This window comes from Rattus rattus, chromosome 4, assembly GCF_011064425.1.
Source record: "Rattus rattus isolate New Zealand chromosome 4, Rrattus_CSIRO_v1, whole genome shotgun sequence".
Taxonomy (NCBI): domain Eukaryota; kingdom Metazoa; phylum Chordata; class Mammalia; order Rodentia; family Muridae; genus Rattus; species Rattus rattus.
Window position 1 is genome coordinate 87,434,139 of NC_046157.1, and position 27,960 is coordinate 87,462,098.

A 27,960-nucleotide genomic window follows, 5' to 3' on the forward strand; every position below is an offset into this window, starting at 1 on the left:
CCTGAGGCTTAACTGTCACGTGATACAATCTCATCCAATGGGCGCGCGGGCCGCGGTGATTGCCGCGGTTCCCGCCAAATACGAGCGCGGCGGCCGCGGCGGCAGCAGAAGCGACACCGTCGGGAGGCGGAGTGTGCAGCTGGGCCGTCTGACTGAAGCCTGAGCCTCCGCCGCCGGGATGCTGGAGGAGCCAGAGGCCGCGACGCGGAGAGCCGCCGGTGGGTGAAGCTGTGGCCCAGCCGCAGCTTGAAGGAGCGGGCCACGTCCGGGTGGCCTCGGGACGGAGACCGGGAGAAGGGAGGACTCTTATAGAGGAAACTGAGGCCCCAGGGAGGGGGAAGAGTCAGCTTTGCAAGCTCCCAAAGGGATCTTGTGTCGCCTCAATAGCTAGGACTTGGAGCAAATGGGGAAACTGAGGCCCCGGGGCGGCTTTGATGGGTTCTGAATGCATATGTCCTCTTGAAATCAATTGGATCTTGTAGCAGCAGGTGGGGAAACTGAGGGCAAGGAGAAGGAAAATTAGTTGTACAAGTTATTAAGTGCGTTTGTGAATACCAGAGCAACTCGGACCTTTGCAATGGGCGGAGAAATTGAGGCTAATGGTCACTGAGCTCTGGACACCAGGGTAGCCGAAACTCTGCGGGGCAGGGTTAGCCAAGGAAGGTCGGTTTGGGTGGTTAAGCATAGCCAGGAACCTTTTCTGGATCCTGAAAGGGGTCCTTTGTGAGTGTGATATGGACCAGTCTGGTACGTGTTAGTCTTTGTAGCATGCGGCAGGCTTCCATAGATGTGGGGTGCCCAGTCCCCACTGCTTGACAATGAATTGTACCCCCAGTGTTGGTTGAATGATTGAGGAACTGGAAGGGATGAGGACTAAGATTTCTCCAGCTGAGCACTACTGACTAGACAGACCTTCTGGGTACATTATACTAGTCTGCGGAGCTTGGATATGAGGAGGATTGGAGATGGCCAGCCTCAGGGACGGTGAGCAGCATCCTCAGTCTCCATCCACTTCTGGGATAACTCTGGCCCCCTTCTACAATTCTGATCGTCAAAGATATGCTCCTCAACACACACACACACACACACACACACACACACACACACACACACACACACGAGCTGTGTTGTTCTGACTGGCTTGAATTTTACATGGACATGATTAATATTCGTACAACTGCCCGGACTGTCATGGAGAGTTTTTATTTAACCAACGTGGAACGTTTAAAACCGACACTATTTTTATTGCTCTGGCAATAAAGACAAGTTTGGTTTCGTAGTTCATACCTGCAGTTCAGCATCCTAGAAGCTGAGGCAGAAGGATGATGAAGTCCAGGTTGATCTGGCCTCTGACCACCTGAATTGTATCCTGGGTAGAAGAGAATCAATTCCACAAGCCTCTCCAATAAAGTAATTAAAGTAGAATGTGAATTTTAAAGAAAAAAATGTCCTTCAGAAAGAAAAAAATACTTTTTTTTTTTCTTTTTTTCGGAGCTGGGGACCAAACCCAGGGCCTTGCGCTTGCTAGGCAAGCACTCTACCACAAAATACTTTTTTTAAATAGAAAACTGATGATGTTACCTTTCTTCCATTCAAATGAGAAGAAGGGATTGTGTTCTGGGGGTCCAAGTCTCTAAGCTGGTGTGCATGGGTTGTTTCCGCTCTGGGCAGCTGAGGTTGTAGGAAAGCTCAAGTTTGAATTCCATGTAACATTAGCAAAGTTATGTGAATTCTCCCCAAATTACTGATGGACTTCTTGTCCACCCAAGTCAACTATTTAAAATCATTTACCTAATGACAGGTTCTAATCTGGGTGTGGTGTCACATGCCTTTAATCCCAGCACTCAGGGGCAGAGGCAAGTGGATGTTTGTGAGTCTGGGGCCAACCTGATATATATAGCAAGTTCAAGCAAGTCCCGGACAGTCAAGGCTATGTAGGAAGCCACTGTCTCAAAACAAACAAAAAGATAGGCTCTATTTATGGTCCGATATATGTGAGTTTGATGTGCTTACATATTCCTGAGGCTTTAAATTTATTTTAGTGGGAAATATTCTCTCTCATGAGGTCTTTAATTTGTTTATTTTTTGTAGTTACTACTTTTAGACCAGGTCCCCATGTAGCCCAGGCAGGCCTCAACCGCCAAGTGTCCTCATGCCCTGGCTTATGAAGGGCTAGGGATAGAGCTTAGATCTTCCTAACCCCAGGTTCTTTATTGTGTCTTGACAGAGTGTAGTTTCTGCTCCAAAATATGTTCATTTCATCTATTCAAGAGTATGACGCCTTCACTTAAAAAAGTTTTTGTTTAAAGATTTATTTTATGTGTCTGTGTGTGTGCACGTGAACTAGGTGCCCATGGAGACCAGAAAGGGCACTGGATCCCTTGGAACTGGACTTTGAGTGGTTGTGAGCTGTTGGATCCAGATGCAGGGACCAGAACAGCAAGTGCTTTTAATTTCTAATCCATTTGTCCAGTCACACTCACTCTGTGTGTGTGTGTGTATGTGTGTGTGAGTGAGTGAGTGTTTGTGCGTGCGTGCGTGTAGAGAAAGTGGGGGATCACTTATGTGGATCCTGGGGATTGAGTGCAGGTGGTCAGTAGACTTGGAAAGTGCCCCTCCCTACCTACTGAACTATCTCGTCAGCCCTCACTTGACTTTTGGGACACTCTTGGGCAGTTGAGCCTTAACTGACCTAGAAGGGCCATAATTACGTAAGACATACTACAAGTTTTTTTTTTTTTTTTTTTTTGGTTCTTTTTTTCGGAGCTGGGGACCGAACCCAGGGCCTTGCGCTTCCTAGGTAAGCGCTCTACCACTAAGCTAAATCCCCAGCCCCATACTACAAGTTTTTGAGTGAGGTTCTCAGAGGAACTCAGGAGGGGCTGAACCTAGGGTAGTATTGCTCAGTGTTGCTATTTTAAGCCAAATATTTGTTGTGGGACTGGCTTGTTCACTGTGGACTGTTTATAGGGAGTACCTGTGTGTTAGCTGAAGGTTCCCTAAAGCCTTCCCCACTCATGAAAACTGCCTCTGGGGGCTGATGGGCGGGCACAAGGGTCAGGGCATTTGCTATTATGCCTGACCACTTGGGCTCTGTCATTAGAACCTGCAAGGAGACTGAGAGGACCGATTCCTGCGAGTCTTTCTGTTCTTTGACACACCATGTGTCAATGTGGACTGGCAGGTGTATACACAGCAAATAAAAAAATGTAAAATCTGCGGGGAAGGAGAGCAGCTCAGCAGCTAAGAACACCCACTGCTTGTACAAAGGACCAGAGTTCCCATCCCAGCACCTACCTTCAGTGCCTCACAACTGCCTATACCTCCAGATTTGGGGGGAACTGATGCCTCTTGCCTCTGTACACACCATGCACACAAACACACAGGCATACACATAAATAAAAATAAATTGTAGCTGGGCATGGTGGCATATACCTTTATTCCCAACATTTGAGAGGCAGGGGCAAGCAGACCTTTTAAGTTCTAGTTCATCCCTGTTACATACTAACTAATACTTTTAAGTCTATAAAAGCAGGCTGTGGTACTTTGTGCCTGGGATGCTAGCATTTGAGAAGCTGAGTCAGGATTGCCATGAGATTTTTTTCCTAGGTCAGCCTGTGCTGCATAATTTGACCCTGTTTCAAGCAAAGAGACAGTTCAGGTGGACTAGATAGGGCCACAGGAGCCTGCTTGTGTTTGAGTGCTGTGGACTTTAGCTAGCCAAAACCCTTTGTAACTTCTGCTCTTCTGTCTTTACCTACAGCCATGGATTGCAAAGACAGACCTGGGTTCCCAGTGAAGAGGTTGATACAAGGTAACTTAAGTTCTAAACCTAGTTCCTAAGTTGTTTCCATCGGCTTCTGTGGGGTCCTTAGAAGACTGTGAGGGGCTGAGTGGAGGGCACTAAATGCTCCCTTCAAGCTGTATAGTCTCTCCAAAGTATTGGCCACTAAACACTGGAGGTCTCTGGTGTTTGTCATATCTTGTCTCTTTGGTTTTGGTGCTGGGAACCCAGCCCAGGACCTTATAGGACAGCCAAGCCCTGCACTACTGAGTTGGAACTATCCTAGAGTTTTCTTACTTTGTTAGTATGTGTGTGTGGTGAGATTACATAAACATGGGGCTCACTATGAGTGTGAAATTGAATTATGTTCCATGGATGCTGCGTGCACATGAGCTGAGGGCAATTGTCTTGTTTCCATTTGATGATAACTAGTATGTGCATATCTTAAGAGAAAATCTATTACATGTTTATTTACTGAGACATGTATATAGTCTCACTATGTAGCCTCAACTGGTCTAGAACTCAGAGATCCATCTGCTACCTCTGTTTACTGGGATTAAAGGTGTTTGCCACCATGCTTCCAAGTTTTAATTTGAGGGGAGGGGTTGGGTTTTTGGTTGGTTGGTTGGTTGGGGTTTTTTTGTTTCTGTTTTTTCAAGGCAGGATTTCTCTAGCACTGGCTGTCCTAAAACCCCCTCTGCAAACTATGCTGGCCTTGAACTCAGACATCCACTTACCTCTGTCTCATCACTGCCCAGCTAGTTTTAATATTTTTAATGATTTGTTTATTTTTACTTTGAATCTATGAATGTTTACCTTCATGTATCTTAATGTGCCATAGGCATGCAATGGAAGATACTTGTTATATCACCAAGTGGGTGCTGGGGTCTTCTGTGAGAGCAACAAGTGCTCTCAACCTGAGCTGTTTCTAGTGCCTAGTTTATATACTTTTTGTAAAAGATTTATTATATATAAGTATACTGTATCTTTAGACACACCAGAAGAGGCCATCAGGTCCTTTTACAGATGGTTGTGAGCTACCATGTGGTTGCTGGGATTTAAACACAGGACCTCTGGAAGAGCAGTCAGTGCTCTAACCACTGAGCCATCTCTCTAGCCCTATATACTTTTTTTTTTTTTTTGGTTCATTTTTTTCGGAGCTGGGGACCGAACCCAGGGCCTTGCGCTTCCTAGGCAAGCGCTCTACCACTGAGCTAAATCCCCAACCCGCCCTATATACTTTTTAAAAGATCCATTAAACTTTTTTAAATGGTGTGTATGTTTTAAATGGTGTGTGCTTATGTGCTTTACTTGTTTGTAGTGTCCTGGAGGCCATGTGGTGTCAGATTCTCTGAAACAGGCTTTATAGGCAGCTGTGAACAACCAGATGTGCTGGGAACCCACCTTAGGTCCATTGTAAGAGCAAGAAGTGCTCTTAACCCTTGAGACACCTCTCTAGCTGCTATTTTTGAGCTTTTGAGGCAGGGCCTTACTAAAAAGTAAGTCTACTAGCTTTAAGTCCATACTTCACATCTTCCTGCTTCAGCCAGAGTCACAAGAGCATCCCTTCTCAAAAAGCCCCTCCTTGTCCCTGGGATGAAATTGTGTGACCTGCAGAGGGACTAGGAGGCAAAGCTGCACCCTGGGGCAGGGTTTTCAACTCACTGTTTGATTTGTGCACAAATAAGTCAAATGGTGATTCAGTTTTGCATGTCTATACATACGTTTGTATGTATTCTGTGGTGTGCATGTGGCAATGAGAAGATAGTTAGGGTTTTACTGCTGTGAACAGACACCATTACCAAGGCAAGTCTTATAAGGACAACATTTAATTGGGGCTGGCTTACAAGTTCAGAGGTTCAGTCCGTTATTATCAAGGTGGGAACATGGCAGCGTCCAGGCAGAGGTACAGCTAGTGGAAGACTGGTTCCAGGTAACTGGGATAAGGGTCTTAAACCCACGCCCACAGTGATACACCTACTCCAACAAGGTCACACTTCCTAATAGTGCCACTCCCTGGGCCAAGATATACAAACCATCACAATAACCTTCATGAGGGTCCTTGCGTCAGGTTTGGCAGCAAGTGTTTTTATTCACTGAACCATCTTGCCAACCCTTTGGTGTCTGTTCTGGGGTGATGTGCCCTGCAGCCCTGCATGCTATCTCTGGGACACAGCCTGACTGCTTGAGACAGGACCCAGATGGAGAGTGCTGCTGGGTAGTGCATGTGTCTCTTATGCCCCTACATTCACAAGCCATGTTCATACCCATAACCCAGGCAGGGTGATTTTGTCAAGGATCAAGGCTCCCATCAATCTGACTGACCCCAAGCAGTTCTCTCTCCATTCAGGACTCCATGGCTAAGCTGGTTTGGGTGGAAGGTATCTGTGGGCAGGAGAAATCAGTGTGAAACTCCAGGGCAGCCATATTTCATGAGCTGACTGAGTTTGGGGAAAGGCTTGGTTTGGTTTTTGGATTATAAAGAATTAACCAATGGGCACTTTGGCATTTAAATGCATGGAATGGGCCCCTGAGGTCAGGTGAAAGTGCCTGCTGCCAATCCTCACTGTCTGAGTTTGATCCTCCCAAGCCCCCTTACTTTCCTGAGTGTGTTTTTCTTGCATGTATGTCAGTACATCATATGCATGTCTGGTGTCCTGGCAGGTCATGAGAGGGTGAAAACTGAAACTGGAGAAACAGCTGTTGTGAGCTATCATGTGGGTGCTGGGAATTGAACTCAAAATTCTCTGCAAGAATAACCAGTGCCTTTAACTGCTGAACCATCTCTCCAGACTCCTACAGCTCCATTATTACTTGAAATTTTCATCTCAATCCCGAATAGGGCCAGTAATGCCCAGGCACTTAGAATTTGAGGATGGGTGACAATCCCCCTTTGCTGTCACTAAGGATGTTGCTTCTCTTCATTTCAGCCCGCTTGCCCTTCAAACGCCTGAACCTTGTTCCCAAGGAGAAAGTTGAGGAAGACACATCACCAAAAGCAGCTGTGGAAGGCAAAGTCCCGGATCTACAATTGTCTTTGGGCACTTTTGAAAGCCAGTGTCACACAGGCTCTCATATAGGCTTGAGTACGAAGCTGGTCAGTGGCCAGGGCCCCATTGATAGCTTCTTGAGGGCAACAATCAAGCCAGTACCGAGTATGGTCATTATCGACCTGACTGAGAACTCCAGTGACATTCCAGACAGCCCTCAGGGCCACAGTGAACTAAGTCCTGACACTGCCAGTGTGGTCACCACAGTGGAAGGAGCTGCCAAGCAGCAGGCGCACTCTGCAACAGAGCTGTGTCTCCTAGAGACCCCTTCAGACATTACTTGCCACGTGGAAGAGGAGCATGGGAGCCCAGGAGGTCCAAAGAGGATGGGTGACTGTCAGACTGGTTCAGTACAGAGCTGTCCTAAGCTGACCCCAGGTTCTAGGACATGCCCCACAAAGGAGTTATCAAACTGGAGCAAGGCAGGGGATCTCCTGTTTATAGAGAAAGTGCCTGTGGTGGTGCTGGAGGACATCCTGGCCACTAAATCTTCCAATGCCTCTCTTCCCATGATGTCCTTGGATAGGAGTGTCACTTCAGAGAGTGAAATGCTGGAGTCCTGCCCCGAGGATGACTCCATACTGAGCCACTCCTCCATCAGCTCCTCTTCTCCAACCAGCTCTCCTGAAGGACTATCTGTACCCCCAGCACATCGAGGTGGGAGCAGTCCTCCCCCCACACCCATCTGCAGAGTGAGTACCCACCCCTCCAGAATCCCAGGGCACTGACAGGGCCTGGACACTTTCCCTTCCCACCAGGTTACCATGTGGTTAGTGACACAGGAAGCAGGGCCTTGCACTGGGTAGAGCCCTAGTTTGGAACACTACGTTCCCTCTCAGATACCTAGAAACCTATTATCTCAGCACTGGGGAGGTAGAGACAGGATCCACAAGTCAGGGTGATCTTCAGTTACATAGTAAATTTGAGGCCAGCCTTATGTAATCATAGTGTTTGGGAGGCTGATGCAAGAGGATCTTGTATTCAAAGCCAGCCTGGACTGTGCAGGAAGAGTTAGAAAACTGAGGAAAGGTGTCTGGGGATAGTGCTCAACAATAAAGTGCTTGCCTAACAGGTGTGAAGCCCTGGGTTCAATCTCCAACACCAAAAACAAAACCGTGGAAAACCACCTTTGGTTTCTGTTCGGGAGTGGTGGGCCTGGCTGTGAGTTACTCCACACATCTTTGTCACCTGATTAGTAGTGGGACCTTAGGATGGCCTTGTTGATTGGAGAGGAATGTGAGCTCTGCTGAGCTCTGGTGGTCAGTGTAGGCTGCATCTGGAAAAATGTTCCAGGGCAGTCTGCAGCCAACTGGCTTGTGGCAACATACCACTCATCTTTAAATACTGTATTAAGGGTTGGGTTACATCCAAGCGGGGAGCACCTACCTATCCAGCAAGTCAAGTCTCCCCTCCAGCACCAGGAATTTTTAATTGGTTAATAGATAAATAAGGAGAAACAGGAGAATGGCAAGCTCAACTTTGAAGACTAGGGGATATGAGCCTGGCCACAGCATGAAGGACCACATTATAGGACCTGGGGAGCCAGGCCTTCTCACACCTCAGCACCCCTTGTCCCAAATGCTCTCCCAGGAGCATTGTTTGTGCATTTTGGAATATTTTTGATATGACATGCAGGTTTTGACCTCTGGAGGAAGGGCCCAAAATTCAAATAATTATTCCCATTCTGTGAACCTACTTTGGGGTTTGTTGTTTGAAATATAGATTTACTTATTCATGTATGTGAGTACACTGTCACTCTCTTCAGACACACCAAAGAGGGCATTGGAATTCATTACAGAGGGTTGTGAGCCACCCTGTAGTTGTAGGGAATGGAACTCAGGACCTCTGGAAGATCAGTTGGTGTTCTTACTAACTGAGCCATCTCTCCAGCTTCCTTATTTTGTTCTTTGAGACAGGGTCTCTGTGTAGCCCAGGCCAGTCCTGACCTTAGAGATCTGCCTGCCTTAGCCTCCCAAGTGCTAGGATTACACACCCAATCTCCTGCATGCAGCCATTTATGCACCCTCAGACAGAACCTGAACTTAATTTCAACTCTTTCTTGGAGTGTTGGTGGCAGTCAAGTGAGTGAGGTCAGGGCTGGGCTTTTACACTGGTGATCATACCTTGGTGCTTAGGGGTCCTGTACTAGGGAGGCCTTGGGTTTCAAATGTGTCATGGGTAACGCTTTTTTTGGCTTCAAATCTGCACAATGGCGAATCTGTCACTTCTCAGCTGTCCTTAGGATCTCATATATAAAAGTTCATCCAAGCCAGACATGCCTTTAATCCCAGCGTTTGGAATGAGGCAGGAAGATTATGAGTGAGGCCAGCCTGGAGTGTATAGTTGGATAAGAAGCCTTAAAACCAAAGTTGGTTTAGAATTCCAAAATATTCTGGTTGTGTGGCATTTTCATTTGTTTGCAGTAGATTTTTATTTGGTGTGGACCCCCAAAAAGGGTGATTTGTTCAGCTGTTCATTTGAGACCATGTGGCCAGCCTTGGTAGCTTTGCGACTTGATATATGGGATTATTTCACTTACTGAGAGCACAGACATCCTGAGGGAACAAGGTGACCTGCTGCCTTGACAAACTGAACTTGGAGCTGCTGCATGTCCTCCCTCCAGCCTTGCTGCCTGTCCTGTCTGTACATCCCACTACCTTTGTCCAGCTTCATCATTTTGCAGAACCTTTTTATCTTAAGATACATCAAGGTGAATTCCTGATCCTTGGGAGTCTAGAATTTGATGCCTCTCCACCATATCAGATCTATCTGGGTAGTTTTTGGTTTGGGCAGGGGGGTCTTGCTGTGTACACCATGCTGGCCATAAGCCAGGACATTCTTCCTGAGGTGACAGTTGATGCAGCTAGGCCTGGCTCCTGTCCCTAAATCTTGTCAGTCATATTTGGTTCCTAAGTCCTACATGTCTAAGTGCTTGGGGCGTGGGGGTGGCGTGGGGGGGGTCACTGTAGAGGATCCATTACTTTCCCAGCCAGCCCCTTTCCTGATCAGGTGGTAGCCATTTTCCTAGCTTGCAGGATTGTTCTTGTCTCTTCATTTTTCTTAAATTATTTATTATTTTGCATGCGTTGGTGTTTTGCCTGCATGTATGTCTGTGCAAGGGCATTGGATCCCCTGGAACTGGAGTTACAGGCAGCTATGAGCTGCCATGTAGGTGCTGGGAATTGAACCTGGGTCTTCTGGGAAAGTAGCCAATGCTCTTAACCACTGAACCATCTTATTTTGTTTTTTGAAGCTGGGTTCCCACATAACCCTGGCTGTCATGGAACGTACAGAGCCCAGGCTGGCCTTGAATTCACAATAATCCACTTGCCTCTACCTCCCAAGTACTGGTACCTGTCTGTTTTGTTGTTGAGAATTCTTTTTTTTTTTTTTTTTTTTTTTTTTTTTTTGGTTCTTTTTTTTTTTTTTTTCGAGCTGGGGACCCAACCCAGGGCCTTGCGCTTCCCTAGGCAAGCGCTCTACCACTGAGCTAAACCCCAGCCCGTTGTTGAGAATTCTCTACACACTTATGATGTTTGGATCAAATTCACCCCTTTCCAATTCCCTGACCTCCAAAGTCTCTACACAAACCCCATCCTTACCCTTTCCTGTTAACTTTATGAGCTCTTGTTTAAGTAGGGTGGTGGTATCTGTAATATCAGTACTTGGGAGCCAGAAGCAGTCGGATCTCTAAAGTCAGGCTAGTTTGTTCTGCAGAGTGAGTTCCAGGACAGCCAGAGTTACACAGAGAAACTGTCTCCAAAGGAAGAAAAAGTTTTTGATTGAAATAGGATTTTATTTTACATGTCCTACAACCTCAAGTTGATAGTCTCTATGGTTACATACATATATGTTTATGCACAAAGATATGTCTGAATACATCCTGCAGAGTTCGTTTTTGCTGTAGTGAGAAAGTGGTCTGAGAGCTGACCACTCTTCATTAGACAACAAATAAGGGTCTCACCCCTGGAAGAGCCTATTCCCCTTCTACCAGCAATCAGTATTTGCCTGTAGTTCCTTTCTAAGGATGGGACCACGTGAAAATATCCCCCTTCCATGATCACATGTTCATGTCTTGTTTATGCAGCTGGTGTTGGGGTTAGAATTATTTATTTTGTGTGTATATATGCTGTAGCTGTCTTTAGACACACCAGAGAAGAGCATCCATTCCATTACAGAGGGCTGTGAGCCACTATGTAGTTGCCGGGGATTGAACTCAGGAGCTCTGGAAGAGCACTTGGTGGCTTTACTTGCTGAGCCGTCTCTCCATGCCTACGTAGCTGTTTCTAGGAAACAGTCTCAACAGACTTCTGATCGAGTGTCTCTTACAGTCTTTCTACCCACTCACTCTCAGCCATGTTCCCTGAGGCATAGATGTAGGAACTAGGCTGTAGGTGTGTCCCTGCTGTTAGACTCCCCGTGATCCGATGGTGTCTTCATTGTGTCCAGATGTGTTTGCTCTAAGGATTGGCATCTGTAAGGGAAGGAAGCTGTGCATACCCAGGAAAGGAGGGTTATGCACAGACACTGGCGTTACCACGTCTGGCACTAGGTTTATGGGTTTCCAGGTGGAGCAGGATTGCCTGCTCTTGTTTCTACATCTGCTGTGTTTACTTCATGCTCCTACATGTGCAGGACAGGGACCATCCACTGGGCATGATCCCTGTAGGAGGCTGAGGGATCCTTCCCACTCCTACCAGCCATCCTTCCTCAGTGCTTCCTCAGCTACAGTGGGCATTCATGAGTGTTCCCCATGAATGGATGCAATTATAGCTACTGAGAGTCATATGCAGTGCCAAGTATACCACTATTTTACTTGAATGTAGATTTTTGTGGAGTTTTCTCTGTTGATGTCTCAAGAAAGAGGCCTCTCTTAGGTTGAGAACTGATTCATTTATGGATGTAAAGCCAAGAACACAGGACACTGGAGAGATGCCTCAGACCTGGAGAGTGCCTGCTTGCTCTTTCAGAAGACCCAAGTGCAATTCCCAATACTACAAACATACATGGTGACAGATATGCATGCATGCATACAAAACATGCACACAAGTAAAAGTGCCTTTAAAAGAAACCTGAAGGGAGTGTATTACTATCACCAGTCGGGGCAGTTCTGTTTAAATTTCGTGCATGCTTTTGTGTGCTAGGATGCTTCTGTAGTAGTAAATTTGTGTACGACTTTGTCAGAGGCCTTTTTAGTGTTATTTATTCTGCCACATACTCCTGCTTCTCCATCCTGGCCCCACTCCTTTTGACCCTTCTCATCTTGATCATTTATCCCTTCCCTTGAGATGCTCCTTTCTCCAAGGCCCCTTACTGTATTCCTGCCTTCAGTGGATGTAGACCACATCTTTCTGGATCTGGCTTTCCTCACCCAGGTTAAGTTTCCAAGCTGCTCCCATTTTCCTGCTTTTTTTTTTTTTTTTTTTTTTGTTTTGTTTTGTTTTGTTTTTTTTTGTTTTTTTTTGTTTTCCCCTTGTTTTTTCTAGCGCTCAGAGATCCATCCACTCGTCTCGCATCATAGTTTCATTTTTCTTAGCAACTGAGTAACACTCCATTAGTTGATGAACAGCTAAACTGACTCCATTTCTTTCTAGTATCCTAACCCAGGGTGCAGGATCGCAGCAGAGCTGAAGAGCAGGTGTTTGAGGCCCTAGGTGGGTGTGAACACCTCAGTCATTTTCTTGGGCCTCTACCGTCCTTCCCGAGAGGCATATTATTAATCTTTTTCCATATAACACTTATGTTTTTTTAAGGACTTATTTATTATGTATAGCAGTGTTCTGCCTGCATATACACCTGCACACCAGAAGAGGGTGCCAGATCCTATTACAGGTGGTTGCGAGCCATCAAGTGGTTGCTGGGAATTGAACTCAGGACCTCTGGCAGAGCAGTCAGTGCTCTCACCCTTTGAGCCATCTCTCCAGCCCCTATTAGCATTTTTGAAAAATGTATTGTGTGTGCCTATACATGCACATGCCAGGCACAATGTGTGCAGAAATAAGAGGACAGAGTTGGGGAGTCAGTTTTCTTGACTGAACTCTGAACTCTTGGTTACAAGTATTTTGACCTGCTGAATTATGTCTCCTTGGACCCATTTTATTGATTATTTTTGTTATATAAACCTATCCTTCCTTGACTTCTGTGGCCTAGGTGCTATACCTCAGTATACTTGAAGTCCTCCACTCCGTATGTATGTCTGTGCTTGTGCATGTGTCTTTCTATCTACATTGAAAATATTGTTGACTGTGTATCCCAGACTATAGTGGCAATTGCAGAGCCCTCTTTTGTCTCTTCATTTGAGAGGTCCCACAGTTTTCACAGAAGAACTTGGTGTGCCTTAGTTGCTTGGTGTCCTGGGCTTCCCCTGGAGAAGTCTCTGTAGAGGATACAACTCCTACATGTTCTATCCCCTCAGAGCCTTGCCACATCACCTCGGGTGCTGTGAGTGGGTAGATTCTCTGGGTAGAATTAACAGGTCAGCCTTGCCTGTCTCTTGACAACATCTCTCTGAAGCCCTGGTTGGCCTCAAACCCAATGGAGATCTGAAAAGCTTGTTGATACTGCCTGGAGCTATGGTGACATGATCATCTCACTCGTTGAAGACAGAACAGCCCATGGTCATTTGTAGGTCTGCAAATGGAGGGTCTGGCCTACCCATGCCCCTATAACCAATGCTGTATCACACTGCCTCTGCCCTGGTCTTTTCAACTAAGGCTTAGCTGCTTGAGTTCTGTCCACCATTGAACTTCTCTCCCAGTCTAAAAGGAACTTGCAGAGTTATTTCTACCCTGCTTGTGTGTATAAACTAGAACCTTGCATGTGCAAGGCTAGCACTGTACTATGAGCCAGGAACCCAGCTCCTAGTTGGTTAGTCTCCACTAAGTTGCAGCCTTACAGAAGGGGAGAGTTCATGGGCCCAGCCAATAAGGGACTCAGTTCTGATGACATGCCTGGAAGATACAGGCCCAGGCTTCAGCTCTAGCACCATAAAGAACTCAGGCTCATTTGAACCAGGAAGGACTTCATTTGGACTTTTGCTTAAAAGACTGAATCAAAGGGTCAGCCTGTGAATGTGATAGAGTAGGATTGGGAGGGGCTAGCTCCCTGCTCAGCAGGGCCCTCTTCTCCACCCTGTAGGCCCAGTACTTCCCACTTGCTGGCTTCTCTGTTCACAGGCATTCTTTTCTGTGCCCAACTTATCCTGAGTAAGGCCTTTGCACTCTATTTGAAACCTCTGGGGCTGTCTGCTGGAGAAGACTTCAGTTTCTTGTTTTTGCAACAATGTTTCTGCTTTGTCTCAACACAGAAGGGGAGATTCTGGGTGGGCTCTACCTCACCTGGGGATTCCAAGTGTGGCTTTCATCCTTAAATATATGGGGGGGGGGATCCACACCCCGCTCCCTTACTAAGGGGAGGGGAGTCTAGGCAGAGGCTCTATCTCTAAATTATATTATTGACAAACAACCTTTGTAAGTTAGTTCCTCAGAGTGGAGGCCAGAAGACACTTTTTTTAAAAGATATATATCATATATATATGATATATATATATATCTTATATATAACATATATATATGAGTACACTGTCCTCAGACATGTGAGCCACCATATGGTTGCTGGAAATTGAACTCAGGACCTCTGGAATAACAGTGTTCTTAACCGCTGAGCCATCTCTCCAGCCCCAGAAGACACTCTTGATTATTGGTCTATAGGCATTGTGCCCCCTTTTTGGGGGCCAGAGTAGTGGGTTTCACTGTTTCTCCCTGGTTGGCCTGGATCTTGCTATATAACCAGGCTGCCTGCCTCTGCCTCCAGTGCTGAAAATAAAGGCATGGCCACATTGGGGCTTCTTGTTCCCCTTTTTGTGTTTGTGTCTGTTGGATATTAAAGGGTCCCAAGGACAGCATCGAAGGGTTTTATCTTGGGCAAATCTTCTGTTTATAACTGTTTGCTATTCTAAGGTGAAAAACCATTGGCTTCTGGTAATTAGTTCTAGCTGGCAGCAGCAGGGTATTAAGAAAAAAAGGCTTAATTGCTAGGGATCTTTTCTCTCTGGCTCAGGAACCTCTATGCTGGCCAGACTTGGAACTCATTAACTTTTGTGAACCAGAAAGAAAATCTTTTATACAAACAACACACATAGACACACATACACACACTCTGCTCTGGCCCAACCACCTGTCCTGTCCAGTCCATGAGTATTTGTGCATATTTACATCCATATACCTATAGACATAAGTATATGCATCTGGTGGGTGGAGCAGAACCCCCCAAGCCACACTTTATTTCTTTTCTCTGGCTTTCTTATACCTTCTTAGACAAAAGTTTTTTGGAAAATTACCTCAGAATTACACTTTACACAGAAGGGCAGTGACAGAAGGATGTGTGAGTTCAAAGCAGGGTTTCATTCCGTAAGCTCATTGTGAGGTCAAAGCAGCAGTTTCCCACGGCCTTGCCTTTGCTTTATCATGGTGCATGCACGCCTCTGGCCTCATTCTGGGACTTGACCTAGGATGAATGTTTTTCCTTGATCACAAATCTGTCCCAAGCCTATTTCTCCTTTTAGTGTAGTCATGTAAACTCATTGTAATCCTTATTATGCAGCCTTTACTCATTATTCTATGATGAGGGGGCACGTTCTATTACTCCCTCCCCCCTGCCCAGCAAGCTGGGGACTGAACCCAAGGCCTTGCGCTTGCTAGGCAAGCGCTCTACCACTGCGCCAAATCCCCAACCCCTACTTTTTTTTTTAACTCTATTTAATTTATTTCTTTTTATGTGTGTGAGTACACTGTCCCTTTCTTCATATACACCAGAAGAGGACATCGAATCCCATTACAGATGGTCATGAGCCACCATGTGGTCTCTGGGAATTGAACTCAGGACCTCTAGGAGAACAGTCAGTGCTCTTAACCACTGAGCCATCTTTCCAGCCCCCACATTCTATTCTTGATTCTAACTTTATTACATCTTTTGGCAACACAACTAAAACCGTCTTCTAAAACTTTCTTCCTAAAATTATTTGAATCAGAACGGGATTTCTGTAAAGTCACTAATTCATCTAAACAGCATAAATTCATTGAAGTTCATCTTCATGTTGACCTGCAGGGAATCTGCTCAGTAGGGTGGGCTGATGCTCAGGAATCATCCGGCTGCATAATAGTGGCAGGAAAGGCACAGCAGCAGCAAGAAGCAGTCCTGGAACAAAGTCTGGTGTCCTTGCATTTCACAGTTCACCCATTGCAGGCCATGCAAGACAGTGGACTATCTCCAGAAAATCTACCTGCATACCTTAGCCTTTCCTAGGTGACTTCTGACATATCTGCACCACTTGGGCCTGGGCCAGCTAGTTGGTAGACTGCTAACCAGGGAGCCCTCAGGGATCCTGTCATCTCGTTCCCAATACTGGAATTAAAACTGTCTATCATTACACCTGGCTTTTTTCTGTGTTTGCAGCCTAATCGTGTCCTTGTGCTTCAAGGTAAATAGTCAACTGCTATTGGTGCTTTGGTGGGGCTTATAGACTGCATTCACAATGTCCCCTACAGGTTCCAGGTCCTGTTACCCTTTGTGCAAGGTGGGATGGGGTCCCTGAGAAATGTGACTTATGTTCTTTTGTCTTTCCTTTCAGGTTGACAAGAATCTTGTCAAAGGCTCCACAGAGAAGGGCAGGAGCAAACTACACAGAGTAAGGCCCCCTTCCTCCTAGCTCACCGAATCTCTGCTCCTCTGGGGTATCCTAAGTGCATGAGCCCTGCTTGGGCCTCACCTACCACAAATGGAGGTGGTGGGAAAGCTCCCTTCAAAGGGGCATTGAATTCACAGGCGGGTTTACATAGTAAAACCCGATCTCTTTTCTCCTTTTCTTACATTTTTTTCATTTTGTTTTGTTTTTGAGATGGGTTTCTCTAGACCTGGCCATACTGAAACTCACCCTGTAAACCAGGCTGGCCTTGAACTCAGAGATTTACTTACCTCAGTATCCCAAGTGCTGAGATTAAAGGCATACATCACCATCAGCTGGTGAGACCCTTTCTCAAAAAAACCATACAAAATAGCTTTGTCATAAGTGTCACTCTCCTTGGATGGGTGTGAGTTAGACTCTTATGGACGTGGTTTCAGATAGTGCAGAGATGACAGTTGCTTGTGACTTCTTACTATGTGACCCACAGTGGGGAAAAGTCTAGGCCCTGCTGTGCCTGCTGGACCACATGGCCACTTTGGAGTTAGGAAAGGGGGCCATGCCAGTTGGGATTCCTTAGGCATTCAGTATTGAAGGGTTGAGTGTTTGCATGCTGAACATACTGGTCCTCTACAGCGCACCCCAGTCCTATCTGTTGTATCTGTTTGTTTAGACAGAGGTTCACTGCGTTGCCCAGACTGGCCTAGGTCTCTCTGGTGACAGAATGGCATGCCTGCACCTCCAAATAAGCTCAGTCTGGGTGAGCAGCACATGTGCAAGTACAGTGGCCAGCCTGTTTTCAGGGCTCTGTCTCCTTAGTAACAACCTGGAACAGACAAATCTCTGCAGTACTGTCCAGCCTGTGCCTTCTGCTCAGTTCAGACTGCCTCTTTTTGCCAGAAAGTAGCACTTGAGAGCTATGGCTCAGCACACGGTTGAAAGATATGCTAGGGTCCCCAGTACCAAGACATAACACAGGCTTGCTGCAGCAGCTGCCCATATCCTCAGGCTCTAAGTGTGGATGGACCTGCTGGATATTGATTGAGTCTAACCTAAGACTCTGTATAACACTTTCCCACCAGCTCCTGTGCCTCATCCCGGTCAACCACTTCAAAAGAAATCAAGTCACTCATGTGTGTATGCTAGAAATCTTGAGTCAACCTTGGCTATGTGGAGAACTGTCGCCTGGCAGCCACCACTGACCTACCATTTGTGTCTTAAGTGCTGGGCTAAGCCCTGGGCTCTATGTTCTTGGCAGTTCTTGTCACTGGTCATCTGTGAGGTGCTTTTGCCACTGTCTTCACAGGATAAGGAACAGCAGAGGGAGGAGAAGGAGAAGCTGAGGGAAGAGATACGACGAGCCAAGGAGGAGGCACGGAGGAAGAAGGAGGAGGAGAAGGAGCTGAAGGAGAAGGAGCGGAGGGAAAAGCGTGAGAAAGATGAGAAAGAGAAGGCGGAGAAGCAGCGGCTCAAGGAGGAAAGACGAAAGGAGCGACAGGAAGCTCTGGAGTGAGTGGCCAGCCCCTATGGGCATTCCACAGCTATGTTCCCTGATGAGTCCTTTCTGTTTCTCATTCTCACTCTCTGGAGCTTGATTAGAGAGATGTAGTTGGCTTCTGGCCTATGTTCTGTGGGGCTGTGGGCTTTGGCTGGCTGGTGGCTACCAGGCTGATTGGGATTTTGGTTTTAAATGCTCTAGTCACATCAGGATTTCTTCTTCAGTTTCCTAACTGGACCATTGCCTCAGTGGATAACCACTGTGTCCCGTGAGGTTTTGACTCTGAAAGAAGTTCACAGGAGCTCTGTATCTCATGAGACATTCTCATTTCTATCCAGATAGTACTGTTCATTTGTTTTTCTCTTTTTGGTTTCATTTCATTTGGTTTTCTTTTTTTTTTTTTTCTTTTTTCTTTTTTTCGGAGCTGGGGACTGAACCCAGGGCCTTGCGCTTTCTAGGCAAGCGCTCTACCACTGAGCCGAATCCCCAACCCCTTCATTTGGTTTTCTGAGACAGGTTTTCTCTGTAGCCATGGCTGTCCTGGAACTCACTCTGTAGACTAGGCTGACCTCATACTCAGAGATCAGCCTGCCTCTGCTGGGATTAAAAGCATATGCCACTATGCCCACCAAAAACAACAACAACAAGGAAAAAATTCTTTGTTCCTTGCAAGTAAGTAGTTGAGATTAATAAATGGCAAGTGATTTTTGAGCAAGTTTGTTGTATTGCTGCAAATTACTTCGGGCTTTTGATCCTCCTGCCTCCATCTGAGTGCTGGGTGTTGACATGTTGGGAATGGACAACAGCCTGGTGCATGACTAGCCACCACTCTACTCATAGAACCCCAACCCATCAAGAATTTTATATTGATGGGCAGATGTGATGCATGCCTTTAATCCTCACTCTAGCTAATGCATTCTGTGAGTTGGAGCCTAGTCTACATAGTGAGACCCTCTCTCAAAATAATTTTATTTGGAGTCTTGGGCTACCAATAACGTTGGCACATTGGCAGAAGCAGGAGGCCTTGGGTTGCCAAACAAGACTGTCTCAGAAGCAAAAAGAAGAACTTTGAGGTTTTGCATTTTCCTTTGTTAGTCCCAGTGCCAGAGCCTTGTGGAAGTTCGGATTTGGGAGGGGCTGATTCCCTGGGCTTACAACTCACTTCTGTCTCCCAGGGCTAAACTGGAAGAGAAGAGGAGGAAAGAGGAGGAGAAGCGATTACGGGAAGAAGAAAAGGTAGCCTGGCTCCCTGCCCTGTAGTGGTGGGCAGTGAGGACCTACAGGGACTCCATACCCCCTCAGATCTTATCTGGGCTGCAGTGCCAGAACTGCTTCCTTACTGTGTGGGTCCCTCATCAGTTGGGAGCAGTATGCCTTCTCAGAATGCTTTGGGGTAATTGCCTGTCTGGTCTCCTTCCCACCACAGCGCATTAAGGCAGAGAAGGCAGAGATCACCAGGTTCTTTCAGAAACCGAAGACTCCGCAGGCTCCCAAGGTGAGCGCCGCCTCAGCTCTGCTCTAGGCCCAGTTGACTCTTGCTGGGTGTTTACTACTGTGAGTTTGCTCCATCCACTCTGTTTTTTGAGATCATCTCTTGGAGCTTCATACCTACAAATTGTCTGTAGATTGGCTGGCCAGCAAGCAGGAAGAGGGCTCTCTCTGCTCCCACTCCAGTGCCAGTTACCCACTGTGCTGTGCTCCAGGTTTTATGTGGTTGTTATCTTGGATGGCAGCATTGTACTGACAACACACCTCCTTAGCCTTGCTTTAGGACCACTGAATATATTCCTGTCAGGGTTCAAGTCTGAGCTTTTTCTTTGCCATTAGAAGGCCATGGAGCCCAGCAATGCTTCTCTGGGAGCTGATCTGTGGCTGGCATGGCAGCCATAGGAACAGAGAGGCTTGAGGTGCAATAGAAAGTGTGTGGCCTGAGGCTGACCTTTCACCTAGCCAGCTTCTCTCACTGCCCACTCTCATTTTTCTCTCCTGACATGGTGTGTTGCTCAAATGCTGGTCCCACAGTGGCTTTGGTGGCTTGGGGTATCTTAGATCCTGGCCCTGGCATGTTAGGATCTAGCTCTGTAGGCTTAGGATTATGGCTGTGTAGGCTGAGGTAGTCTTGAGCTCACCATCTTTCTTCAGCTCCTGAATGCTGTAATTTCAGAACTAAGCACATGCCAGGGTCTGAACATGGTCTTAATGTTTGCACAAAATATGTTATTCTCATCACCTGGCCAGTATGAGACATGCCATAGTGCTGTGGATTCCAGTGGCAATTCTGAGGTTCCCTGTAAAGCCTTGTTTGTGGGGAAGGAAAGCTGTGGTGACCCTGGCCAGCATCACCATGTGGGAACTGAGGTGTTAGGTGGCCCCTCCCGCCATGCCATGAGTGACCCCTCTTAACTTCTGCCACCTCGGCCTGCAGGTGAGTGAAGAAATGATGCTCTCATCAGCTCAGTGAAGGAGTCTGTTTACATTTAGGAATTTGTTCTGTTCCTCCATCAAGTCCCCAACTAATCAACCTGTGAAGCTGGAAGTTCATCATGGCTACAGCCACTTGACCTGTGACCAATACCATAGCCAGAGCCAGTGACAAGACCCCCTTACCTTATAGTGGAAAGAAACACTGGGGAAGGGCTTGGAGTATCCTGAGGATAGTTTTGCTGTAGCCTGCACCGTGTATGGTAGCTTGCCACCTCCTGGGCTTTGTCCCTTCCTGTTCTGCTGGCTGTTTTGGTTTTTGCTTGGGAAGTTTTTTTTTTTTTTTTTTTTTCTATTTTTTTGCTGGGGACCAACCCAGGGCCTTGTGCTTGCTAGGCAAGTGCTCTACCACTGAGCTAAATCCCAACCCCTTGTTTGGGAAGTCTTATGTTCTGTGGCTTTGACTGCAGAATTGGAGGGTTGGGGTTTTGAGCTGTGGGATGTGGCATCCAAACTCAGGTCCTCTGAAAGAGCAACATATGTTCAATCCATGAAGTGAATGGTTATAGAGTGAGGGGGTGACATACACACGATGCACATGTGTAGTTAAGAATGAAACTTAAGGGTTGGGGATTTAGCTCAGTGGTAGAGCGCTTGCCTAGGAAGCGCAAGGCCCTGGGTTCGGTCCCCAGCTCCAGGAAAAAAAAAAAAAAAAAAGAATGAAACTTAAAGGAGTCAGTTCTTACAATGCGTGGGCTCTGTGTGTGGAATCCAGGTCCTTAGGTTTGGCAGCAAGCAACTGAGTGTCTTTTTCTTTATGATTTTTTTCTTGTATCTCGTATGCAGAGGTCAGAGGACATTTTCGTAGTCAATGTTTTTCCTCCCATCGCAGACAGGTTCTTAGAGTTGGACTCAGGTTACCAGGCATGGGTGATGAGTTTTTGACCTGCTGAGCCACCCTGTTAGCCCTTGTATATTAGATCTGATTCTGCCTGCCTGTCTGGCCTGTACCTTGGTAAAGCACTAGGGATTCAAGTGATCAGTTGGGCTATGACTATCTTGTATATTCCTAATGCTACAGGAGGCCCAAGCTGCTGCTTCTCTGACTTAGAGCTTCAGAAAACCCAGGGCATGCTCTGGGATGTACTAGTTGCTCTCCAAGAAGCCCTGAGGCCAGACTTTGGTAGCATGGTTTTTAGGAGTTGGCAGCCTCTGGTGTGGCCACTAGAGAGAGCACCAGCCAAGCAGCCTGGCTGTATACAAAGTGCAGCCCTAGTGCACACTGACATAGCTGTCAGAGAGAACAACTGGAGAATACACGGCCAATGGTGGGATGAGTGGTCCAGCCGACAGGGCATATGGTTGGACACAGTCCCTGTTGGGCACTCTTTCTTGTGTTTTCACCCAGAACAAAGGAACTGGCTCTGAACTCTGCCACATGCTGTCCCTGGGGCCTGAGCTGTTCCTTGTCCCTTGTTTCACCCATCCCAGTCAATTCACTAACCATTCAATTCACTCCAGAGCTCAGTGAGTTTGACAAACATTTCTGACAATGTGGGGACCAAGAGGCACAACACATACACATAACAAAATGAATGGAGGTATTCCTCTTTTCTATAAGATTTTTGATTTTATTGGTATGACTGTTTTGCCTGTGTCCTCTGGAAGAGCAGCATTGCTTCTTAACTACTGAGCCATCTTTCCAGTCCCTAAGTAAATAAACTGTAAAAAAGGAAAAAAAAAAATCTGGAAGACAACTGTGTCAGCCCATGCCTGTCATCTCAGCAGGCTTAGATTTTTTGAGTTTGAGGCTGACCCAGGCTATACATAAGGCTGGGTCTCCATAAATGAGGTTAAAGCTACCAAGGTGGAGGTGGTTCTCAAGTGGCTTTGTTTGGAATGCATTCCTATCACTCCGAAGAAGGAAGACTCTGGAGTCTTCCAGCTTCCACGCAGCTCCCTTTGGCCACCAGGCAGCAGTGCATCTGGGCTAGCATGACTTCTCACCTACTGGCAGTGCATTAAGTTCTTCCTATTGCAGACCCTGGCTGGCTCCTGTGGTAAGTTTGCCCCCTTTGAAATCAAAGAACACATGGTGTTGGCTCCACGGTGCCGGGCTACCTTGGATCAAGATCTGTGCGATCAGCTGGACCGGCTCCTACACCAGCAGAACGTGGCAAGCTCCTTCCTCAGTGACCTAAAGGGCCGACTGCCCCTGAGATCTGGGCCCACCCAGGTCTGTGGCCATGACACAGACATCATGAACAGGTGAGAGCTGGCACACCAGACCATAGAAGAGTCTGGCATGGAGCCCCATGCTGCCCTATGCTGCTGAGTCCTAGAGTCACCATCTCCCAGAGTGTCTCTCTTTACACGTTCTGGGGCTCTGGGGCACACCTTCCTGCACACCCAGGGTGCAGCAGGAGGAACAGGCCTGAGTAGTTCTGAACAGACAGGTCATGTGCAGCCAGCCATGAACACAGTATGGTCTGATTACCAGGGATGTGGTCATCGTGGAGAGCAGCAAGGTGGATGGTGTGCCTGAAAGGAAGAAGTTTGGCCGAATGAAGCTCCTGCAGTTCTCAGAGAACCACCGGCCAGCATACTGGGGGACATGGAATAAGAAGACAGCAGTCATCCGCCCCCGTAACCCCTGGGTCCAGGACAAAGTGAGCCTTGGGCTTGGGGTTCCTCATGGGGGTGGGCTGTTCTGTGCTGTTCCACCATGATGCTCATGCCTTATTCTCTCTCCAGAAGCTTTTAGACTATGAGGTAGACAGTGACGATGAGTGGGAAGAGGAGGAGCCTGGGGAGTCTTTGTCCCACAGTGAGGGGGTAAGTAAACCCATTGAGTATGAATAGCAGCAACTACAGCAACTGCAGGAGCAGCCATTGTACACTCTTATATGGGGTGGGCTGTTGGCCTGGTTGTTTTGCTCCTGCTTAGCCTAGTGAGTGCTTGCCATCCCGGCGCCCCCAGGCAACATGGCTGTTGGAGCCACACTGAGTCCTACTAGTCCCTGCTTCCTCTGCCCACGTGTACTGTTTCTGCCTGGCTCCCCAGCTGCTGACACCAGTGTAGATGCACCCAGATTTACTGTGACGCTGAGGCTAAGCTAGGGGACATCCTGAGCCAATGTTGGGCACTAGGCAGGCTCTGTAGCCCCCTTAGCATCTGCATGGATGTATGTGTTTATATGTGGGACTGGACTGGCCTTCAACTCTGATATCTGTGTGCTGTAAGCTCTTGTCTTTCTCTTCAAGGATGAAGATGACGATGTGGGGGAAGATGAAGATGAGGACGATGGGTTCTTTGTGCCCCATGGGTACCTGTCTGAAGATGAAGGCGTAACTGAGGTGAGGGCTCCATTCTGAGCTGATTATAGGGTGTTGAGGTGATCAGCTGCTTTGACTTAGGCTCTGGGTGAGCAGGCATGGGCTTTCTCTGCTGCATGGTCTGTAGATTTCCCCTAGAGTTCTAACAAACCACCACAGTTCCAGAAGGTCCTGTGCCCCTGTGAGCTCTCCCATAAGGGGCTGTGGAGAGCTTGAGTGGTATCCTTAGGTCCCAAGCTCCTAGTTGCAGATTTAGGGAACCTGCATAGGATGACTGAGGTCAGACTGTCTGGCCATGATGTTGGGCAGCTCAGGCCCTGCTGGAAGCCACATTGATCGGGGTGTTTCTGGGGTTGGGGATTTGGTCGCCTATTAACCAGGTCAAGAGGCTGTGAGGCTGGACAAAGCAAAACCACTGAAATATCCTGCCTTATCATATGATTAAAGATGTGAACTGACTTCTCAGAGTTGTCCTTCACTGCCACATCCTCTGTAGCTCATGCCACGGTGCCAGGGAGCATGGGCATTAAACAAGGGTCTGTTCCATATCCTGCCAGGAGTGTGCGGATCCAGAGAACCACAAAGTACGCCAGAAGCTGAAGGCCAAGGAGTGGGATGAGCTCCTAGCCAAGGGCAAGCGCTTTCGCGTGCTGCAGCCTGTGCAGGTGGGATGTGTTTGGGCGGCAGAGGCAGCCAACTGCACAGGTTCCGACTTGAAGCTACTGCAGCAGTTCACTGCATGCCTGCTGGATGTGACATCCCCTGATGAGCCAGAGCCCAAGGCCTCCAGGAGGGAAAAGAGGGACCAGCATAGTAAGTAGGGTACGGGAGTGTCCTGGAACAGCTCCTATCAGGGTGTCCTTGATGAGGTCACAAGTCTGCAGAGCCTGTGTGTGGGTATCCGTCCACATGCAGCTTGTCTGCATGTACAACTGACAGGGCCTTGGGTGCTGGGTACAAACTCAGGTTGTACATGAACCTGCCAAGTGCTTACCACTCAGCCATACCCCAGTCTTGCTATCCTACCCTTGACTTTTTGGGTTTTGTTGTTGTTGGTTTGGTTTGGTTTTGGTTTTGGTTTTGGTTTTGGTTTTTTTGAGTCAGTGTCATTGTGACACAAGACAGGTCTTGGTTACCAGATGGCTTGCACTTTTCTTGAACTCATGGTGATTCTTTTGCTTCCAGCCCCTAAGAGCTTGACTTCCAGGTATAAGCCCCTAGGCCTGGCTCCCTTGGAAATTTTAGTAGGACCCACAGCAGAATGATGAGTCAGTTTTGAGACCTGGACCAGAGTGCAATGCCACTCCCTCCCTGTCCTAAACCTGGGGACACTGGTGGCTCAGAGTGAGCAGTGACTGCTCAGGAGGAACATGAGGGCACACACAGCTGACCACGGGCATGGCTCAGGGCCACTGGGAAGCAGGCGTGGGCTTCTTAGCCAACCGATGCCAAGTAGCTTTTGAAGTGTGCCTTGCCAACCTTCCTTGGCAACAGTGAGGATGGATGGGGCCCTCTCATGGCTTCATCTAGCCCATCTCATCCTACAGTCCTGGCCCAGTTGCTTCCTCTGCTACATGGCAATGTGAACGGGAGCAAGGTGATCATCCGTGAATTCCAGGAGCAATGCCGCCGTGGCCTGCTGAGCCTGCCAAGTCCCACCCCACACCTGCAGGTGCCCAACTCAGAAGATGCTGTTACTGTGCCATCCAAGGCCAGGCTGAAGCGCCTTATCTCCGAGAACTCTGCCTATGAGAAGCGTCCCGACTTCCGGATGTGCTGGTATGTGCACCCACAGGTGCTCAGGAGCTTTGGCCAGGAGTGCCTGCCAGTGCCCTGCCAGTGGACCTATGTCACCACCATGCCCTCAGCACCCAGGGAAGACAATGTTTCCATTGAGGGACCTGGCCAGAGCACACCTATGCCACTCAAGCGGAAGCCAGCAGCCACCATGTGCATCACACAGTTTATGAAGAAGCGGCGCTATGATGGACAGGTAAGCTGAAGAGGGGCATGGGCTCACCTGTGCCTAGAGCAGGCTGTGGACCTGCCACAGTTTATGCCAGGTCAGAGGACAGGTAGGACATTGGTTTCCTCCCACTTTCACATGGGTTTCTGGTGTATAACTGGGATTGCCAGGCTCGTGCAGCAATCACCTTTACCCATTGGACTGTCTACTGCTCGCTGCATCAGTTTTAGAGTCAAAGCACTGAACAGATGGTTGCATCTGCATGCACAGCTTCCTCCAGATGCCGCAGTTGACTGAGGGACTGGCTCTTAGTAACCTAGCTGTCATGGTAGGTGACCTACCATCATGGTCACCTGGAGTTTCTTACTTCCCCAAGAACTTATGCTCCACCCGTCCTCTCATGCCAGCAGCCATGAATCTATCCATGTCTCTGAATGTCAGTCAGGGTCATAGAACAGCCCCTCAGCCTCCTTGCTCCACAGCTCCTTCCTAGGTCTGAGTGGCACTTTAGGTCTGGAGTGGTACTGGGTTGCATTGGCACAAATGTATGTGACACATCAGAGCTCTGTGCAACCCTGCCCAGTTAGGTGGGGTCAGCATCATTTATTTTTCCCATTGAGATGTTCTTTCTGTTCCTGGAAGCCCAGCTTACTCGTGTGTGCTGTTGTCTCTGGTCTTCTGCCATTTAGACTGGTTTAGGACACTGACTTCAAGTGTTACCTGGTGCTGGCTACCACTGTGGACTTTGTATCCATAACCCTTGGAGAGGCCAGCTGTGGTCTTGAGCATTCTGGATTCATTTAAAGCACAGAGTAGTTCAGCCAATAGGTGAAAGTTATGATCATCCCAGACTATGTATTGTGCAATGTTTTGAGCCTTGACTTTCCATAGTTTAAGGATTTATCCTGTTTTTATGGGTGTGTATGGATGTGTGCGCATGTGAAGTCTGTGAGAGGGCATCAGATTGTCTGCAGCTGGAGTCAAAAGCAGTTGAGAACTGCCATGTGGGTGCTGGGAACCAAGTCAGTCCTCTGCTAGAGCAGCCAGGGGTTCTTAACCACTAAGCAGCAGCCCAGGCTGGCCACAACTCTTTATCCTGCTTCAGCCTCCATGCATAGACCTAGACAGACATCTGTACAAGAGGCATCGAAACTCTGGTATAACAGCTGCCTTCCCCAGTCACAGACCACCAGACTGTTTGCTCACTATGTAGTGTCACCCTAGCTGCATCTGTCTCTTCCCCCAGAAACCCATGAACTGTCCAGGGATTCCAGTAGCAGTCCCAGCTACAGGAACTGCTGAGACTTAGCCAGTCAAAAGAAATGCCAAGAAAGTGCACATTCAGTTGGTTCTCTGAGTCCAAAGTCCAAAAGCCATTCATGTAGCTGTGGGGTTACTGCTGTTGGCAGCTTTGAGATTGAACATAGCTCAGTGTAGACATTGTCACCAGGAATTATTGTCCAGGACAGTGTGTTCAGAGGTGCATGGCTCAACATGCTGACAGGCTGTATTTTGTGCAGGTTGGGTCTGGGGACATGGACGGCTTCCAGGCAGACACAGAAGAGGATGAAGAGGATGACACAGACTGTATGATCATAGATGTGCCAGATGTTGGGAGTAACATGTCAGAAGCGCCCATACCTGCTCCCACACTTTGCAAGTGACAGGTGTCGAGTTGAAAGACCTGTGGGAAGTTGACCTGGGTGACAGGGAGTTGTCGAGTGTAGGCACCTGAAGTGCAAGGCTGGGAGTAGGCATGTTCTGGGCAGTGGAGGCTATGCTTCCCCTTCAGCCTTGTAGAGCTGCTGAGGGAGATGGAAATGGAGACCAGCAACGACCTGCTCCCTGCACACCTGATTATCAACCACCAGACTGAGCCTCTGCTAACTCCCATAAGAGCACTTTGTCCTACGCTCCTAGGTCTGGAGTCTGGACAGCTACTTCCAAATTGTAAAGACCCCAGGTCTGCATGCTAATCTGCCCTTAGTTAAGCATTACCTGATTGACAGATGCCTGCTTGGGCCTTAATCACAGCGCTTGCTGTGAGCAAACACCTGCTATGAATTATGCCAGGGATGATGTGGCTGCTGTGCAGGCCCTGGGCAAATGTAGACATGTATAAACATACTCTACCTAAGCCCTGTATGTCTTGTCTCAACTATACTATTTATTCCACTGGTACATGTCCTTTCATCTGTTCTGGGTCCAGTCCAAGCTTGCTAGGGT

General features: G+C 47.7%; 1 protein-coding gene across 1 annotated transcript; it reads left to right on the top strand.

Annotated features, from left to right (window-relative positions):
* Positions 1 to 73: 73 nt before the first annotated feature.
* Positions 74 to 27,879, top strand: Chaf1a (chromatin assembly factor 1 subunit A). The gene is made up of 14 exons (XM_032900732.1): positions 74 to 218; positions 3,764 to 3,814; positions 6,715 to 7,526; positions 16,463 to 16,519; positions 17,820 to 18,022; positions 19,187 to 19,247; positions 19,438 to 19,506; positions 22,474 to 22,700; positions 22,933 to 23,101; positions 23,187 to 23,267; positions 23,697 to 23,789; positions 24,326 to 24,581; positions 25,316 to 25,761; positions 27,255 to 27,879. The coding sequence occupies exons 1-14, from the start codon at positions 179 to 181 to the stop codon at positions 27,396 to 27,398; spliced, it is 2,709 nt and encodes a 902-aa protein (XP_032756623.1). The 5' UTR covers positions 74 to 178; the 3' UTR covers positions 27,399 to 27,879.
* Positions 27,880 to 27,960: the final 81 nt, after the last annotated feature.